The sequence below is a fragment of the Callorhinus ursinus genome, unplaced genomic scaffold, assembly GCF_003265705.2.
Source record: "Callorhinus ursinus isolate GAN/ISIS: 27379988/994484 unplaced genomic scaffold, GSC_fseal_2.0 scaffold23, whole genome shotgun sequence".
NCBI lineage: Eukaryota > Metazoa > Chordata > Mammalia > Carnivora > Otariidae > Callorhinus > Callorhinus ursinus.
In genome coordinates, this window is record NW_027397085.1 from 11,558,358 (window position 1) to 11,575,942 (window position 17,585).

At 38.3% G+C, this 17,585-nt stretch overlaps 1 protein-coding gene across 2 annotated transcripts in view; it reads left to right on the forward strand.

Moving 5' to 3' along the window:
• The window catches only part of ADAMTS6 (ADAM metallopeptidase with thrombospondin type 1 motif 6), a 305,810-nt gene that overhangs the window by 117,633 nt on the left and 170,592 nt on the right, over window positions 1-17,585 (forward strand). For both annotated transcript variants that reach the window (XM_073905405.1, XM_073905407.1), the window contains exon 7: window positions 15,174-15,217. In XM_073905405.1, the coding sequence (XP_073761506.1) occupies window positions 15,174-15,217 (44 nt within the window). The remainder of the gene's footprint in view (window positions 1-15,173; window positions 15,218-17,585) is intronic.

A 17,585-nucleotide genomic window follows, 5' to 3' on the forward strand; every position in this document is an offset into this window, starting at 1 on the left:
TTTTGGAACAGTTTCAGGAGAATAGGTATTAATTCTTCTTTAAATGTCTGATAGAATTCCCCTGGGAAGCCATCTGGCCCTGGGCTTTTGTTTCTTGGGAGATTTTTGATGACTGCTTCAATTTCCTTAGTGGTTATAGGTCTGTTCAGGTTTTCTATTTCTTCCTGGTTCAGTTTTGGTAGTTGATACATCTCTAGGAATGCACCCATTTCTTCCAGGTTATCTAATTTGCTGGCATAGAGTTGCTCATAATATGTTCTTATAATTGTTTGTATTTCTTTGGTGTTGGTTGTGATCTCTCCTCTTTCATTCATGATTTTGTTGATTTGGGTCATTTCTCTTTTCTTTTTGATAAGTCTGGCCAGGGGTTTATCAATCTTGTTAATTCTTTCAAAGAACCAGCTCCTAGTTTCGTTGATCTGTTCTACTGTTCTTTTGGTTTCTATTTCATTGATTTCTGCTCTGATCTTTATTATTTCTCTTCTGCTGGGTTTAGGCTTTATTTGCTGTTCTTTCTCCAGCTCCTTTAGGTGTAGGGTTAGGTTGTGTATTTGAGACCTTTCTTGTTTCTTGAGAAAGGCTTGTATTGCTATATACTTTCCTCTCAGGACTGCCTTTGCTGTATCCCAAAGATTTTGAACAGTTGTGTTTTCATTTTCATTGGTTTCCATGAATTTTTTTAATTCTTCTTTAATTTCCTGGTTGACCCATTCATTCTTTCGTAGGATGCTCTTTAGCCTCCATGTATTTGAGTTATTTCCGACTTTCCTCTTCTGATTGAGTTCTAGTCTCAAAGTATTGTGGTCTGAAAATATGCAGGGAATAATCCCAATCTTTTGGTACCGGTTGAGACCTGATTTGTGACCTAGGATGTGATCAATTCTGGAGAATGTTCCATGGGCACTAGAGAAGAATGTGTATTTCGTTGCTTTGGGATGGAATGTTCTGAATATGTCTGTGAAGTCCATTTGGTCCAGTGTGTCATTTAAAGTCTTTATTTCCTTGTTGATCTTTTGCTTAGATGATCTGTCCATTTCAGTGACGGGGGGTGTTAAAGTCCCCCACTATTATTGTATTGTTGTCAATGTGTTTCTTTGCTTTTGTTATTAATTGGCTTATATAATTGGCTGCTCCCATGTTAGGGGCATAGATATTTACAATTGTTAGATCTTCTTGTTCGATAGGCCCTTTAAGTAGGATATAGTGTCCTTCCTCATCTCTTATTACAGTCTTTGTTTTAAAATCTAATTTGTCTGATATAAGGATTGCCACCCCAGCTTTCTTTTGGTGTCCATTGGCATGGTAAATGGTTTTCCACCCCCTCACTTTCAATCTGGGGGTCTCTTTTGGTCTAAAATGAGTCCCTTTCAGACAGCATATCGATGGGTTTGTTTTTTAATCCAATCTGATAGCCTGTGTCTTTTGATTGGGGCATTGAGCCCATTTACATTCAGGGTAACTATTGAAAGGTATGAATTTAGTGCCATTGTATTGCCTGTAAGGTGACTGTTACTGTATATTGTCTGTGTTCCTTTCTGATCTATGCTGCTTTTAGTCTCTCTCTTTGCTTAGAGGACCCCTTTCAATATTTCTTGGAGGGCTGGTTTCGTGTTTGCAAATTCCTTTAGTTTTTGTTTGTCCTGGAAGCTTTTTATCTCTCCTTCTATTTTCAATGACAGCCTAGCTGGATATAGTATTCTTAGCTGCATATTTTTTCGTTTAGTGCTCTGAAGATATCTTGCCCGTCCTTTCTGGCCTGCCAGGTCTCTGTGGATAGGTCTGTTGCCAATCTAATATTTCTACCATTGTAGGTTACATATCTCTTCTCCCGAGCTGCTTTCAGGATTTTCTCTTTGTCTCTGAGACTCCTAAGTTTTACTATTAGATGTCGGGGTGTTGACCTATTATTATTGATTTTGAGAGGGGTTCTCTGTGCCTCCTGGATTTTGATGCCTGTTTCCTTCCTCACATTAGGGAAGTTCTCTGCTATAATTTGCTCCAGTATACCTTCTGCCCCTCTCTCTTTCTTCTTCTTCTGGGATCCCAATTATTCTAATGTTGTTTTGTCTTATTTTATCACTTATCTCTCAAATTCTGCCCTCGTGATCCTGTAGTTGTTTCTCTCTCTTTTTCTCAGCCTCTTTATTTTCCATCATTTGGTCTTCTATATCGCTGATTCTCTCTTCTGCCTCATTTATCCTAGCAGTTAGTGCCCCCATTTTTGATTGCACCTCATCAATAGCCTTTTTGATTTCGACTTGGTTAGATTTTAGTTCTTTTATTTCTCCAGAAAGCGTTTCTCTAATAACTTCCACACTTTTTTCAAGCCCAGCTAGTATCTTTAAAGTCATGATTCTGAACTCTAGGTCCGACATCGTACTAATGTCCGTATTGAGTAGGTCCCTGGCTGACGGTACTACCTCTTGTTCTTTTTGCTGAGGTGATATTTTTTCATCTTGTCATTTTGTCCAGAGGAGAATAGATGAATGAGACAACAAAATGCTAACAGGTTAACAACGTCCCCAGCAAATATACTGTATACAAATCAGAAAAGACCTGAAACCAGGGCAAAGAAAGGGAAGGAAAGAAAAAAGAAAGAGGAAAAAAAAGATAAAAACAAAAGCAGAATAATACAAGAAAAGCAGAATATGATCAAATACGATCAGCGTAGTGCATAGATCAGTGCCACACACTAGATTTTGGGCGTATTTTGGTCTGTTAGACAAAAGTGCCTCCTAAAATTTTAAAGGAAGAAAGACATATATGTACAAAATAAGGGTTGATACAATGAAGGGATGGAAGATGACTGTAAAGATGAAAATTATAAAAGATTTTATAAAAGGAATTGATAAGATGTTTGAAAAAAGAAAGGAGATTTAAAAAAGAAAAAAGGGAGAGAATGTGATCAGGCAGGAGACTAGAACAAAGCCATACACTAGTGATTTAGGGTATATTTTGGTCTGTTAGAAGAAACTGTATCTCAAAATTTTAAAGAGAGAACAACTTATATAAATATGCCAAAAATAGGGGTATCTACTATGAAGGGAAAAATATGATTCTAAAAATGAAAAATAAAAAAATGGTTTTTTTAAAAAAAGGGATTGATAAGATGTTGGTTGAAAAGGGGAAAAGAAAAATTTAAAAAAAACTGTTAAAAAATTAACTTTGATGAACTAATGAATCATGGTAAAAAAAAAAAAGCCATGAATTCTATGTGCAGTATTCCCCTAACGCTGGAGTTCTCCCGTTCTCCTTGATGGGTAAACTTGGTCTTGGCTTGCTGGCTGTTCATGGTGATCTTCTGGGGGAGGGGCCTGTTGCCGTGGTTTCCAAATGTCTTTGCCGGAGGCTGAACTGCCCCGCCCTTGTCGGTATGGGCTAAGCAAGCTGCTCGGGTTTGCTCTCAGGAGCTTTTGTTCCCTGCAAGCTCTCGGTACAGCTTTGGAGGACCAGGGCGAAAATGGTGGCCTCCCAATCTCCACCCGGAGGAGCTGAGAACTTGGGGCCCCGCTCCTCAGTGCGCCCCCAGAGAAAAGCAGTCACTCCCGTGTCCCCGGTCTCCGGCCGCACTCCGTGCTCACCCGGCCTGTGACCGAGCGTTTGTATCTCTGGCACCTGACCCCGTGTGGAGTCTCCAAACCCAGCAGATCCCTGCAGTGCGCTCCCGCGCCGCTCCTCCCGGGGGAGAAAGGGGAGTCTCCCCGGCTCTGCCGCTTGTTGGGTCCCTGCTGGAGGAGCAGTGGCCCGACTGGGCCGCGGATCACAGTTTATGGCCACCCCAAGCTGAGAGCCCGCGCCTCGGCTCCGTCTCTGCAGCCGGCTTCCCCGCTCCGATACCTGGGAGCTCTGCCGCACTCCGGCACCCCCGGTCTTTCTGTGACCCCAAGGGTCCTGAGACCCCACTGTCCCGCGAGGGTTCCACCCCCCGCTCAGCCACTGGAGCGACGTCCCTCAGCGGAGCCAACATCTAAAAGGTCCGATTTTGTGCTCCGCGGCTCTATCACTTGCCAGAAGCGGCCGACGGAGGCCCCCTCCCCCGCCATCTATCCTCCTGAATATCGCCTCGGATTCACTTCTCCGCACGTCCTACCTTCCAGTAAGTGGTCGCTTCTCTGTTCAGAGTTGTTGCTACTCTCCTCTTCGAAATCCTGTTGAGTTCATAGGTGTTGTTTGATCCCTAGTCAGCTGAATTCCTGAGACTAGACGAAATCTAGGTCTCCTACTCCTCTGCCATCTTGCTCTGCCCCCCTTCAGTTATCTCTTGTATTGATCATGAGAGACAGGCAAAGCCAAAACACCTTCTGATTAAATGTTGGTTATACAGAAATGTATATAATAGAGTAAAAATCATTAATTTTTCAAAGATTTATTTATTCATTAGGGAGAGAGAGAACGAGAGAGAGAGAGGTAGGAGGGGCAGTGGGAGGGAGAGAATCTCAAACAGACTCCCCGCCGAGCCTGGAGCCTTTTGTGGGGCTCAGTTATAGGACTTTGCGATCATGACCAGAGGTGAAATCAAGAGTCGAATGCTTAACCAATGCTTAACCGACTGAACCACCCAGACACCCCTAACAGAGTAAAAATCATTATAATCTCCCCACTCTCCCATCTTTTCTTTAGATACCCACTGTTATCCTCCCAGATTTTTATCTGTCTACAAAATCAATCTGTATACACATGTATATAAACATTAAAAAAAAAGACTTTCCCAGTATGCAAACTATGTTCTAAGTTTTTTTTTTTCCCCATAGAAAAATAATCTGGTTTGGTATTCAAGGCACTTAATAATCTATCCCCCCAACAGGAACTCTTTAAACTCATTTTTCAATGTTTTATCCTTTACATTCAATGTTTCAGCCTCTCTGGACTTCTCATAGTTCCCTGCCTATGCCATGCTCTTTCCAGATTCTGTTCCTTTGATTATTCCATTCTCTGCCTAGAATGCTTTTACTTTTCTATTTCATCTGGCTAAATATTTAAAATCTGTTTTGGATGTTACGTCCTATTGTGAATCTGTTTTTTAGTTTTCTATTGTGGATTTCCTCCTTCGTTATTTTCATAGTAATTTGTATATAACTTGACTATGGCAAAAGACATCATCATGATGGCTATCAAGTATTGGCTCTACTGGGTGTAAGTTTAACTTTTTTTTACACTTATTTTTTTTAATCATCCTTCTACATCATATTGTAACCCATCTGCTTATGTGTCTTTTCCCAAAGAGACCACAATAACTTACCCAACTTTAGATTCTAGTATATGGCACTATACCTGGACACATAATAGATGCTTAGTAAATCCATGTATGAAAGAATGAAAGTAAAAATGTTGTTTTTCAATACTTGGTATTAAAGGAAATACATAAATCATGATTGCTCTTGGTGAATATAGAATAGAGAAAGATATAGTGTGGATTGAATGCAAAAGCCACAAGGAAGTGGCATGTCTTTTTCCGATATAATATCTTACAGAGAATTCTATAGGCATGTTAGAGGATTGGGAAAAGCTGAAGAAAATGCAAATAGAATGATCTTAGTCTAAGATGCTTTAGCTTGCATTATTTGTTGATGACTTCAGCCTTTATTTAGGTATTTTGGGCAGTCATGACAGGACGAAATAATATTCATCATGAGTGTAACATAAAAGGTGTATGTAAAATGAGAGCAATGAGCAGAGATGAGAAGGGACTGCTATGAAAGGGAAATACAAGCTGTATCTGTGATCTTCAAATTTTTTGCTTAATTTGCCTCCTAAAATAATTAGGAAAATTGACACACCACTTTGCACATTTTAAAGTTGCTATCAAAAATCCTTTTTTTATAAGTTTAAATAGCTACAGAGACTGTAGTTAAGAATATATTATACATTGTATGTATGTTTTAAATACATTTTCTTAAAACGTTGGAGTTGTCTATTTCATTGAATCATGAAAAATGTTCATCATATAATCCAATTGGCTAAATCAGCCCTCATTGCCAAATTTCTTAGCCATGTCAGACTTGTCGATCAATAACAAAACTGACTTCATTTTTAAGATCAAATAAACATGTTAATACACTCCATGAAAACCATCTCACTTCTGAATTCTAAATGTGAGATAGCTATATAGATTGATTTGTAAGCAGTCAGAAAGACTGGCAGAAAGAGTCTTGCCGGGATAAAATAAGCATCATCCCCTTTCATTTTTCTTGCTTTCTTCAAAATGATCGACCCCAGGATCAATGCATTCTTGAATTATCTCTTTACATACATCCTGGAGACTTTTGTATTTATTTATTTATTTTTATTATTATGTTAATCACCATACATTACATCATTAGTTTTTGATGTAGTGTTCCATGATTCATTATTTGCGTATAACACCCAGTGCTCCATGCAGAACGTGCCCTCTTTAATACCCATCACCAGGCTAACCGATCTTCCCACCCCCCTCCCCTCTAGAACCCTGAGTTTGTTTTTCAGAGTCCATCGTTTCTCATGGTTCATCTCCCCCTCCGATTTCCCCCCTTCATTCTTCCCCTCCTGCTATCTTCTTCTTCTTCTTCTTCTTCTTTTTTTAACATATAATGTATTATTTGTTTCAGAGGTACAGATCTGTGATTCAACAGTCTTGCACAATTCACAGCGCTCACCATAGTACAAACCCTCCCGTGTCTATCACCCAGCCACACCATCCTTCCTACCCCCCACCACTCCAGCAACCCTCAGTTTGTTTCCTGAGATTAAGAATTCCTCTTATCAGTGATGTCATATGATACATGTCTTTCTCTGATTGACTTATATTGCTCAGCATAATACCCTCCAGTTCCATCCACGTCATTGCAAATGGCAAGATTTCATTCTTATTGATGGCTGCATAATATTCCATTGTGTATATATATACCATATCTTCTTTATCCATTCATTTGTCAATGGACATCTTGGCTCTTTCCACAGTTTGGCTATTGTGGACATTGCTGCTATAAACATCGGGGTGCACGTACCCCTTGGGATCCCTACATTTGTATCTTTGGGGTAAATACCCAGTAGTGCAATTGCTGGATCGTATGGTAGCTCTATTTTCAACTATTTGAAGAACCTCCATACTGTTTTCCAGAGTGGCTAAACCAGCTTGCGTTCCCACCAATAGTGTAGGAGGGTTCCCCTTTCTCCACATCCCTGCCAACATCTGTTGTTTCCTGACTTGTTAATTTTAGCCATTCTGACTGGTGTGAGGTGGTATCTCATTGAGGTTTTGATTTGGATTTCCCTGATGCCGAACGATGTTGAGCACTTTTTCATGTGTCTGCTGGCCATTTGGATGTCTTCTTTGGAAAAATGTCTATTTGTGTCTTCTGCCCATTTCTTGATTGGATCATTTGTTCTTTGGGTGGTGAGTTTAAGAAGTTCTTTATAGATTTTGGATACTAGCCCTTTATCTGATATGTCATTTGCAAATATTTTCTCCCATTCTGTCGGTTGTCTTTTGGTTTTGTAGACTGTTTCTTTTGCTGTGCAAAAGCTTTTTATCTTGATGAAGTCCCAATAGTTCATTTTTGCCCTCGCTTCCCTTGCCTTTGGCAATGTTTCTAGGAAGAAGTTGCTGCTGCTGAGGTTGAAGAGGTTGCTGCCTGTGTTCTCCTTTAGGATGTTGATGGACTCCTGTCTCACATTTAGGTCTTTCAACCATTTGGACTCTATTTTTTTGTGTGGTGTAAGGAATTGGTCCAGTTTCATTCTTCTGCATGTGGCTGTCCAATTTTCCCAACACCATTTGTGGAAGAGACTGTCTTTTTTCCATTGGACATGCTTTCCTGCTTTGTTGAAGATGAGTTGACCATAGAGTTGAGGGTCCATTTCTGGGTTCTCTCTTCTGTTCCATTGATCTATGTGTCTGTTTTTGTGCCAGTACCATGCTATCTTGATGATGACAGCTTTGTAATAGAGCTTGAAGTTTGGAATTGTGATGCCACCAGTTTTGCTTTCCTTTTTCAACATTCCTCTGGCTATTCAGGGTCTTTTCTGCTTCCATACAAATTTTAGAATTATTTGTTCCATTTCTTTGAAAAAAGTCGATGGTATTTTGATGGGGATTGTATTGAATGTGTAGATTGCTCTAGGCAGCATTGACATCTTCACAATATTTGGTTTTCCAGTCCATGGGCATGGAACATTTTTCTATATCTTTGTGTCTTCCTCAATTTCTTTCGTGGAACATTTTTCTATTTCTTTGTGTCTTCCTCAATTTCTTTCGTGAGTGTTTTATAGTTTTTTGAGTACAGATTCTTTGCCTCTTTGGTTAGATTTATTCCTAGGTATCTTATGGTTTTGGGTGCAATTATAAATGGGATCGACTCTTTAATCTCTCTCTCTTCTGTCTTGTTGGTGTATAGGAATGCCACTGATTTCTGTGCATTGATTTTATATCCTGCCACTTTAATGAATTCCTGTATGAGTTCTAGCAGTTTTGGGGTGGAGTCTTTTGGGTTTTCCACATACAGTATCATATCATCTGCAAAGAGTGAGAGTTTGACTTCTTCTTTGCCGATCTGGATGCCTTTGATTTCTTTTTGTTGTCTGATTGCTGTGGCTAGGACTTCTAATACTATGTTGAATAGCAGTGGTGAGAGTGGACATCCCTGCCGCGTTCCTGACCTTAGGGGGAAAGCTCTCACCTTTTCCCCATTGAGAATGATATTCGCTGTGGTTTTTTCATAGATGGCTTTTATGATATTGAGGTATGTACCTTCTATCCCTATACTCTGAAGAGTTTTGATCAAGAAAGGATGCTGTACTTTGTCAAATGCTTTTTCTGCATCTATTGAGGTGATCATATGGTTCTTGTTCTTTCCTTTCTTAATGTATTGTATCACATGGATTGATTTGCGGATGTTGATCCAACCTTGCAGCCCAGGGATAAATCCCACTTGGTCGTGGTGAATAATCCTTTTAATGTGCTGTTGAATCCTATTGGCTAGTATTTTGTTGAGAATTTTTGCATCCATGTTCATCAAGGATATTGGTCTGTAATTCTCTTTTTTGATGGGGTCTTTGGTTTGGGGATGAAGGTAATGGTGGCCTCATAAAATGAGTTTGGAAATTTTCCTTCCATTTCTATTTTTTGGAACAGTTTCAGAAGAGTAGGTATTAATTCTTCTTTAAATGTTTGATAGAGTTCCCCTTGGAAGCCATCTGGCCCTGGGCTCTTGCTTTTTGGGAGATTTTTGATGACTGCTTCAATTTCCTTAGTAGTTATAGGTCTGTTCTGGTTTTCTATTTCTTCCTGGTTCAGTTTTGGTAGTTGATACATCTCTAGGAGTGCATCCATTTCTTCCAGATTATCTAATTTACTGGCATATAGTTGCTCATAATATGTTCTTAAAATTATTTGTATTTCTTTGGTGTTGATTGTGATCTCTCTTCTTTCATTCATGATTTTGTTGATTTGGGTCATTTCTCTTTTCTTTTTGATAAGTCTGGCCAGGGGTTTATCAGTCTTGTTAATTCTTTCAAAGAACCATCTCCTAGAACCAAAGAACCAACCTTCACTGATCTGTTCTACTGTTCTTTTGGTTTCTATTTCATTGATTTCTGCTCTGATCTTTATTATTTCTCTTCTCCTGTTGGGTTTAGGCTTTATTTGCTGTTCTTTCTCCAGCTCCTTTAGGTATAGGGTTAGGTTGTGTATTTGAGACCTTTCTTGATTCTTGAGAAAGGCTTGTATTGCTCTATACTTTCCTCTTAGGACCGCCTTTGCTGTATCCCAAAGATTTTGAACAGTTGTGTTTTTATTTTCATTGGTTTCCAGGAATTTTTTTAATTCTTCTTTAATTTCCTGATTGACCCATTCATTCTTTAGTAGGATGCTCTTTAGCCTCCATGTATTTGAGTTATTTCCGACTTTCCTTTTCTGATTGAGTTCTAGTCTCAAAGCATTGTGGTCTGAAAATATGCAGGGAATGATCCCAATCTTTTGGTGCTGTTTGAGATCTGATTTGTAACCTAGAATGTGATCTATTCTGGAGAATATTCCATGTGCACTAGAGAAGAATGTGCATTCTGTTGCTTTGGGATGGAATGTTCTGAATATATCTGTGACGTTCATTTGGTCCAGTGTGTCATGTAAAGTCGTTATTTCCTTTTTGATCTTTTGCTTCGATGATCTGTCCATTTCAGTCAGGGGGGTGTTAAAGTCCCCCACTATTATTGTATTGTTGTCAATGTGTTTCTTTGCTTTTGTTATTAATTGGCTTATATAATTGGCTGCTCCCATGTTAGGGGTATAGATATTTACAGTTGTTAGATCTTCTTGTTGGATAGACCCTTTATGTAGGATATAGTGTCCTTCCTCATCTCTTATTACAGTCTTTGTTCTAAAATCTAATTTGTCTGATATAAGGATCGCCCCCCACGCTTTCTTTTGGTGTCCATTAGCATGGTAAATGGTTTTCCACACCTTCACTTTCAATCTGGGGGTGTCTTTGGGTCTAAAATGAGTCTCTTGCAGACAGCATATCGATGGGTCTTGGTTTTTTATCCAGTCTGATAGCCTGTGTCTTTTGATTGGGGCATTTAGCCCATTTACATTCAAGGTAACTATTGAAAGATATGAATATCTTTCAATACAATTGTAATCTGAACAATACAATAGTGCCATTGTATTGCCTGTAGGTGACTGTTACTGTATATTGTCTGTGTTCTTTTCTGGTCTATGTTGCTTTTAGGCTCTCTCTTTGCTTAGAGGACTCCTTTCAATATTTCTCGTAGGGCTGATTTCGTGTTTGCAAATTCCTTTAGTTTTTGTTTGTCCTGGAAGCTTTTTATCTCTCCTTCTATTTTCAATGACAGCCTAGCTGGATATAGTATTCTTGGCTGCATATTTTTCTCATTTAGTGCTCTGAATATATCATGCCATTCCTTTCTGGCCTGCCAGGTCTCTGTGAATACGTCTGTTGCCAATCTAATTTTTCTATCATTGTGGGTTACATATCTCTTCTCCCGAGCTGCTTTCAGGACTTTCTCTTTGTCTCTGAGACTCGTAAGTTTTACTATTATATGTTGGGTTGTTGACCTATTTTTATTGATTTTGAGAGGGATTGTCTGTGCCTCCTGGATTTTTATGCCTGTTTCCTTCCCCAAATTAAGGAAGTTCTCTGGTATATTTTGCTCCAGTATACCTTCTGCTCCTCTCTCTCTTTCTTCTTCTTCTGGGATCCCAATTCTAATGTTGTTTCATTTTATTGTATAGCTTCTCTCTTGAATTCTGCCTTCGTGATCCAGTAGTTGTTTATCTCTCTTTTTCTCAGCTTCTTTATTTTCCGTCATTTGGTCTTCTATATCACTAATTCTCTCTTCTGCCTCAATTATCTTAGCAGTTAGAGCCTCCATTTTTGATTGCACCTCATTAATAGCCTTTTTGATTTTGACTTGGTTAGATTTTAGTTCTTTTATTTCTCCAGTAAGGGTTTCTCTAATAACTTCCATGCTTTTTTCAAGCCAAGCTAGTATCTTTAAAATCATCATTCTGAACTCCAGTTCTGACATCTTACTAATGTCTGTATTGATTAGGTCCCTGGCAGAGGGTACTGCCTCTTGTTCTTTTTGTTGAGGTGATTTTTTCCATCTTGTCATTTTGTCCAGAGGAGAATAGATGAATGAGAGAACAAAATGCTAACAGGGTAACAACGTCCCCAGAAAATATATACTAAACAAATCAGAAAAGAGCTGAAACCAGGCGCCTGGTTGGCTCAGTTGGTTAAGCAACTGCCTTTGGCTCAGGTCACTGTCCTGGAGTCCCGGGATCGAGTCCTGCATCGGGCTTCCTGCTCAGCGGGGGTCTGCTACTCCCTCTGGCCCTCTTCCCTTTCGTGCTTTCTATCTCTCATTCTCTCTCTCTCTGAAATAAATAAATAAAATCCTTAAAAAAAAAGAAAAGAAAAGACCTGAAACCAGGGGAAAAGAAAGGGAAAGAAAGAAAAAAGAAGAAGAAAAAAAAAGAAAACTATAAAACAAAAACAAAACAAAACAGAATATGGTCCAATATGATCAGGCTGGTATATAGATCAGTGGCACACACTAGATTTTGGGTGAATTTTGGTCTGTTAGAAGAAAGTGCCTCCCAAAATTTTTAACGAAAGAAAAACTTACATATGCACAGCAGTAAGGGTTAATACGATGAAGGGATGGAGCATGACTCTAAAGATGAAAATTATAAAAGATTTTATAAAAGGAATTGATAAGAAGTTGGTTGATAAAAGAAAGAAGAGGATTTAAAAAAAAAAAAAGGAGAGAATGTGGTCAGCCAGGAGACTAGAACAGAGCCATACCCTAGAGATTTAGGGTATATTTTGATCTGTTAGAAGAAACTGTATCCCAAAATTTTAAAGAGAGAACAACTTATGTGTGTATATATATATATATATATATATATATATATATATATACCAAAAATAAGGGTAACTACTATGAAGGGATACAATATGAGTGTAAAAATGAAAAATAAAAAATATCTTTTAAAAAAGGGATTGATAAGATGTTGGTTGAAAAAGGGAAAAAGAAAAATTCAAAAAAAATTAACTTTGAAAGTCTAAAGAATCATGGTAAAAAAGCCATGAATTCTATGTACAGTATTCCTCTAGCACTGGAGTTCTGCTGTTCTCATTGATCGCTAAACTTGGTCTTGGCTGGCTGTTCTTGCTTATCTTCTGGGGGAGGGGCCCGTTGCCGTGGTTCCCAAATGTCTTTGTCGGAGGCAGAATTGCCCCTCCCTTGCCGGTCAGAGGTACGTAATCTGATTGGGTTTGCTCTTGAGCTTTTGTTCCCTGCAAGCTTTCCATACAGCTTTGGAGGACGAGAGTGAAAATGGCGACCTCCCAATCTGTGCCCGGAGGTGCCGAGAACTTGGGGCCCCATTCCTCAGGGAGCCCCCAGAGATAAGCAGTCACTCCCGTTTCCCTGGTCTGTGCTTGTTGGGTCCCTGCTGGAAGAGCAGCGTCCTCACTGTGCCGCGGATCATGGTTTATGGCAACCCCTGAGCTGAGAGCCCCTGCCTTTGATCCGTCTCTGCAGCCGGCTTCCCTGTTCTGGTACCTGGGTGCTGTGCCACACTCCGGCACCCCCGGTCTTTCTGTGGCCCCGAGGGTCCTGAGACCACACTGTCCCAGTCAGGTTGCCACCCCCCAATTAGCCACTGGAGTGATGTCCCTCAGCGGAGCAGACTTCTAAAAGTTCCGATTTTGAGCTTCCTGGCTCTATCACTTGCCAGAAGCGGCCAACGTTGGCCCCCTCCCCCACCATCTATCCTCCTGAATGTCGCCTCGGATTCACTTCTCCACAAGTCCTACCTTCCAGAAAGTGGTCGCTTTTCTGTTCAGAGAGTTGTTGCTATTCTTTTCTTGGATCTCCTGTTGAGTTCGTAGGTGTTCAGAATGGTTTGGTCCCTATCCAGCTGAATTCCTGGGACCAGAGAAAATCCAGGTCTCCCACTCTTCCACCATCTTGCTCCCCATCCTGGAGACCTTTACACCCAGGAGACAATGCACCATAACAATGTTTGGGATGGGTGAGAAGTAAGCTTTCTTTTTTGAAAGCAGAAACAGGGCAATTGTGAAAGGCAAAAGAGGAAAGGGAAGCTGGTGGCTTGCAGGTGCTTGCATTCTCAGGCAGATCAGTTTTAGGAAAAGACATATGTAGAAGTTGAGAATTTGGTTATAGATTCCGTGTAGACATTTATATCTGCATTACCCATGAAAAGTCTTTGTTTACATTGTCTTGAAGACTCCTGGGATGGGTTGTGTCTTCATAACATTGTAGTCATTATACAGCATGAGCACAAGATAAATTGATTTTGTGACACCCAGAATATATTTTCAGGTGCTTTGGTAAATATACCAAGTACCCTCTCTATGTCTTACATTCAAGAATGTACCAGATACTGCAGTCCCATAGTTTACCAATTTCAAGACAAGGGGGAGATGAGTATGTGAATGATAGAAGAGAAAGCTATGCAAGAGGGGAAGTCCCTTTCCCCAAATGTAAAGTGTACAAGATGAAGAGTTCAAAACTCTAAAAATAGGCAAAGGGCATCTCCAGGGATTTTAATGAGTTCAACACTACAGTGGTATGCTGGATGTGATATTTATTTTTTGAAAATACATTTTGATCTAGTGAACAAGAATGGGATTAATTATTAATCACTTTCCCCAGTAATATGGACTAACCATTATTTATATACAAAGAACTTTTACAACTTCGATTTTCCCGTAGTTTGTGAAATTTTATATTTTACCTGAAAACCTTTTCATTTCTAGCATAAAACATAGGCAAATAAAAATGGTCAGTCTTTTTTAATTTATTTTTTATTCTCACTTTAGAAATGGAATACTTTTGGTTTGAAGATTGGTTTACAAGAATATTATTAAAAATGCTTAAAATAGGTGTTCACATCAATATTGATTCAGCATTCTAAATATAATATATTTTAAAATATGCAGCATTACTTATGGACTTCATCTTTTGTATTGAGTTGTAAGACAATATAGCATTAGAGTAAGTCCAGCCAACATTAGGAAAGCGTCTATTGAGCTATTTATTTAGTTGTTTGCAAATTCACGTAAAAATATTTGTATTTTAACTATGCTATATATCCGGTATATAAGTAGGAAAACTTTGTGATACCAATTTTATTCCCATTGCTATATTGTGCTATTTTATTTTTAAACAAGAATCTGTGATATAGTTGAAGGAACGCCAGATAGTGCTTATAGCTCAGAAGTATAAAACACAATCTGTGGCTATAATAAAAAAAATATTCCAGCAGGTTCAAAGAGATTGTGAATAAAAAGCCACCCATTTGCTTTTTTGCAGAAGCGGTAGCAATCTGCAGACAAGCTATTCTAGCTTCAAAACAGTATGGTAGATGGTTTTATGGAACTCGCAATTACAGAAATCCACTTTAACCTTTCTTTCTTACTGGCAGGTGTCCCATTGGCTTGCAGCCAGAGGCTGTGAGTGTAGTGCAGCCGGTGTGTCCCCCAGAGTGCTGAAAATGCCCACGCTCCAGCTGGCTGCTCATAATTGTACCGATTGTGGTCTGACAACCCAGAGCTCTAAGAAAGAAATGTGATGAATATACGAAAATATTTTACAAATTTGATCAGATTACAAATTTCATCTCTCTTTTTTCTCCTCTATAGATATGATATCTGCACTTATAAAAATAAGCCCTGTGGAACATTGGGTAAGTTTTTTATAATGGGAGGATAGTTCAGATTGTCTTTTTGGTCCAGTGGCTTTACTCTTTATCATTAATTTGGTCATTTTCCTTTCTGGCACATCTGAAATTACTCCTATAAATTGTTAAACCTGACCCATGTGGATATGTCACTTACTAGGAAACAAGTAGAGTGATGATTAAAAATAACCTAGAAGATGATTCTAAATCTTCAAACAATCATGATGAATCAAAAGTTACCAGTCTGTAATGTATTTTCCAAAAATCCCAAGGAATTTAAGAGCAAATGAAAGCACGCAGCATCTTCAAATATCAGGCTAGGAAAGGAAAGGGGGAAACGTAGGGGGATACTTAAAAGGGAGACATTGTGTTCTTAATGTACTTTGGTGCAATTTTGTGGAGCAAGTATATCCCCATAAATTAAGATGCTGGAAATTTTCAGGACCTGAGCAACAATAAAAAAAAATGTGAAATATTACAACCAGCAGTAGAGAGGACAGGATTATCTTTCTTGTGCCTCCCAAATATTTGTTTTTTAAAAAGCATTTCTGCATATTCTAGAATTTAAAAAGTCACATTTTGTTGCAGAGTATAACTTCATTCTGGTTAAAAGTTAACTGCAAGTACAAATGGGGAAATGGTAGCTTTCAAGTAGACTGAATTGTTAAGCAACTAGTTACTTTTTAAGAACGGGAGATTTTTCTTCTAAGATAATTTTTTTAGTGTCATAGAGACTGATTACAGACTCAAAAGTTAAGGACCTGAAGGTGAATTTTCTAGTTTCTATATGATAAGTCTCAATTTTCTTGTCTGTAAAGGAACAATTATGAAATCTATTCCTATGCCCCTCATAAGAATTTTGGGAAGATCAAATTTAAGTAGAGGTGGGAGAAAATGTGTTACCCAGTTTCCTGGGGCAATTCAGAAAGTCCTCTCTGTAGAGATTAAAATTTCTCTTGATTTTTATCTGCCTTTCCATTCTTCTCCTATCCCATTTCCCTCAGGATTTAAGGCTAGAAAAGAAATCCCAGTTAGCCAATGATCAGTATTTAGGGTAGAGAAATTTGCTAGTTAAAAAGCATAATGTAGAAAGAACTCTCTTTACTGAGAGATCTCACATCAAAAAGATTTAGGTTTTTAGGTTAATAAAAGCAAAACAATCCATTGGAAAGGACCCTAAAGTGGAAACTGGAAACTAACAACTGGCTTTGACTGTTTCAGGGCATTAGATTTTCCTCTTTATTTAGGTCTTTATTCCTCAATTCCTTATCTGTGAAGTAGGAGCAATATCTGCCCTTATGTAACAGGGATATTGTAACAATCTCTTAAAGGAAAAATAATAGAAAGATATTTAATAAAGAAGTACTGTAAAAATGCACTGGTATTATTAAATTTGTTGTAGAAATTATACTGTTTAACTTAACCTCTCTGTTATTGTTCAATATCTGAAAGCATTTACTAAGTGCTTCATCAATTTTAAATACAATTGACACTAAGCTTCAAAGGAGGTATAAGCTAGAGCTTGTATTTTTCCATTGTATATATATATATTCTGAGGAAATACATATGTATATATCTATACACATCCTACTCTGCTTTTTGAAGGTAGATTGTTTACACTGAGATGTGTTCTTCCTTAGGACGTTAGTAATAACACTGCCTATACTTATGTTGTTATTTTTACTGAAGTAGCTTCGAGATATGCTTCTACCGAACATCTCTTTCTTTCCCAAATATGTATTCCAATTTTTATAGCTTATTAATTTCCAAAATCAATACATTAATACTTTGGTTCATGTCAATGCATTTTCAAGCTCAGGATACATTATTTTCAAATTATAAGCCATTATAAATTATCTTTTATACTATCTCATGGTGAAAACTAAATGACTGCATATGTATATATGTGTTGACCTTCATATGTGAAAAATATATTATCAGTACAGAATGGTGGTCAGGGTTTTTCTTTTTGGGTGGTCATTCTGTCAACTTTCATGTTGGTTTTTATGCTAATACTTGCATATTCTCTTGCTTAGTAACTCTGATGACCAATTGTAACATGGCTAAGTAGATTTAAGGGTGCAAACTGTGGCCATCAAACTGAGGAAATCTAAATGACCCAAATAGTAATCAAACCCCTATTAACACAATCACACATAAGAACTTTGACAGCCTCAATTTTATAGGAATATAGAAAGTTATAGGGGTTGTGAAAATAGATTAGCTCTAAATTATTTTATTTCAGTTAGGATTTAGCTCTGAATTTTTAACTTAGTTATTTCCCAAATATGTTCTTTCTGAAGTTGGTCTTTTAGGAGAACAACTAAGTTAATTTTATATCAGATAGAGAGGTAAATCTGTGCTTGCAAATACA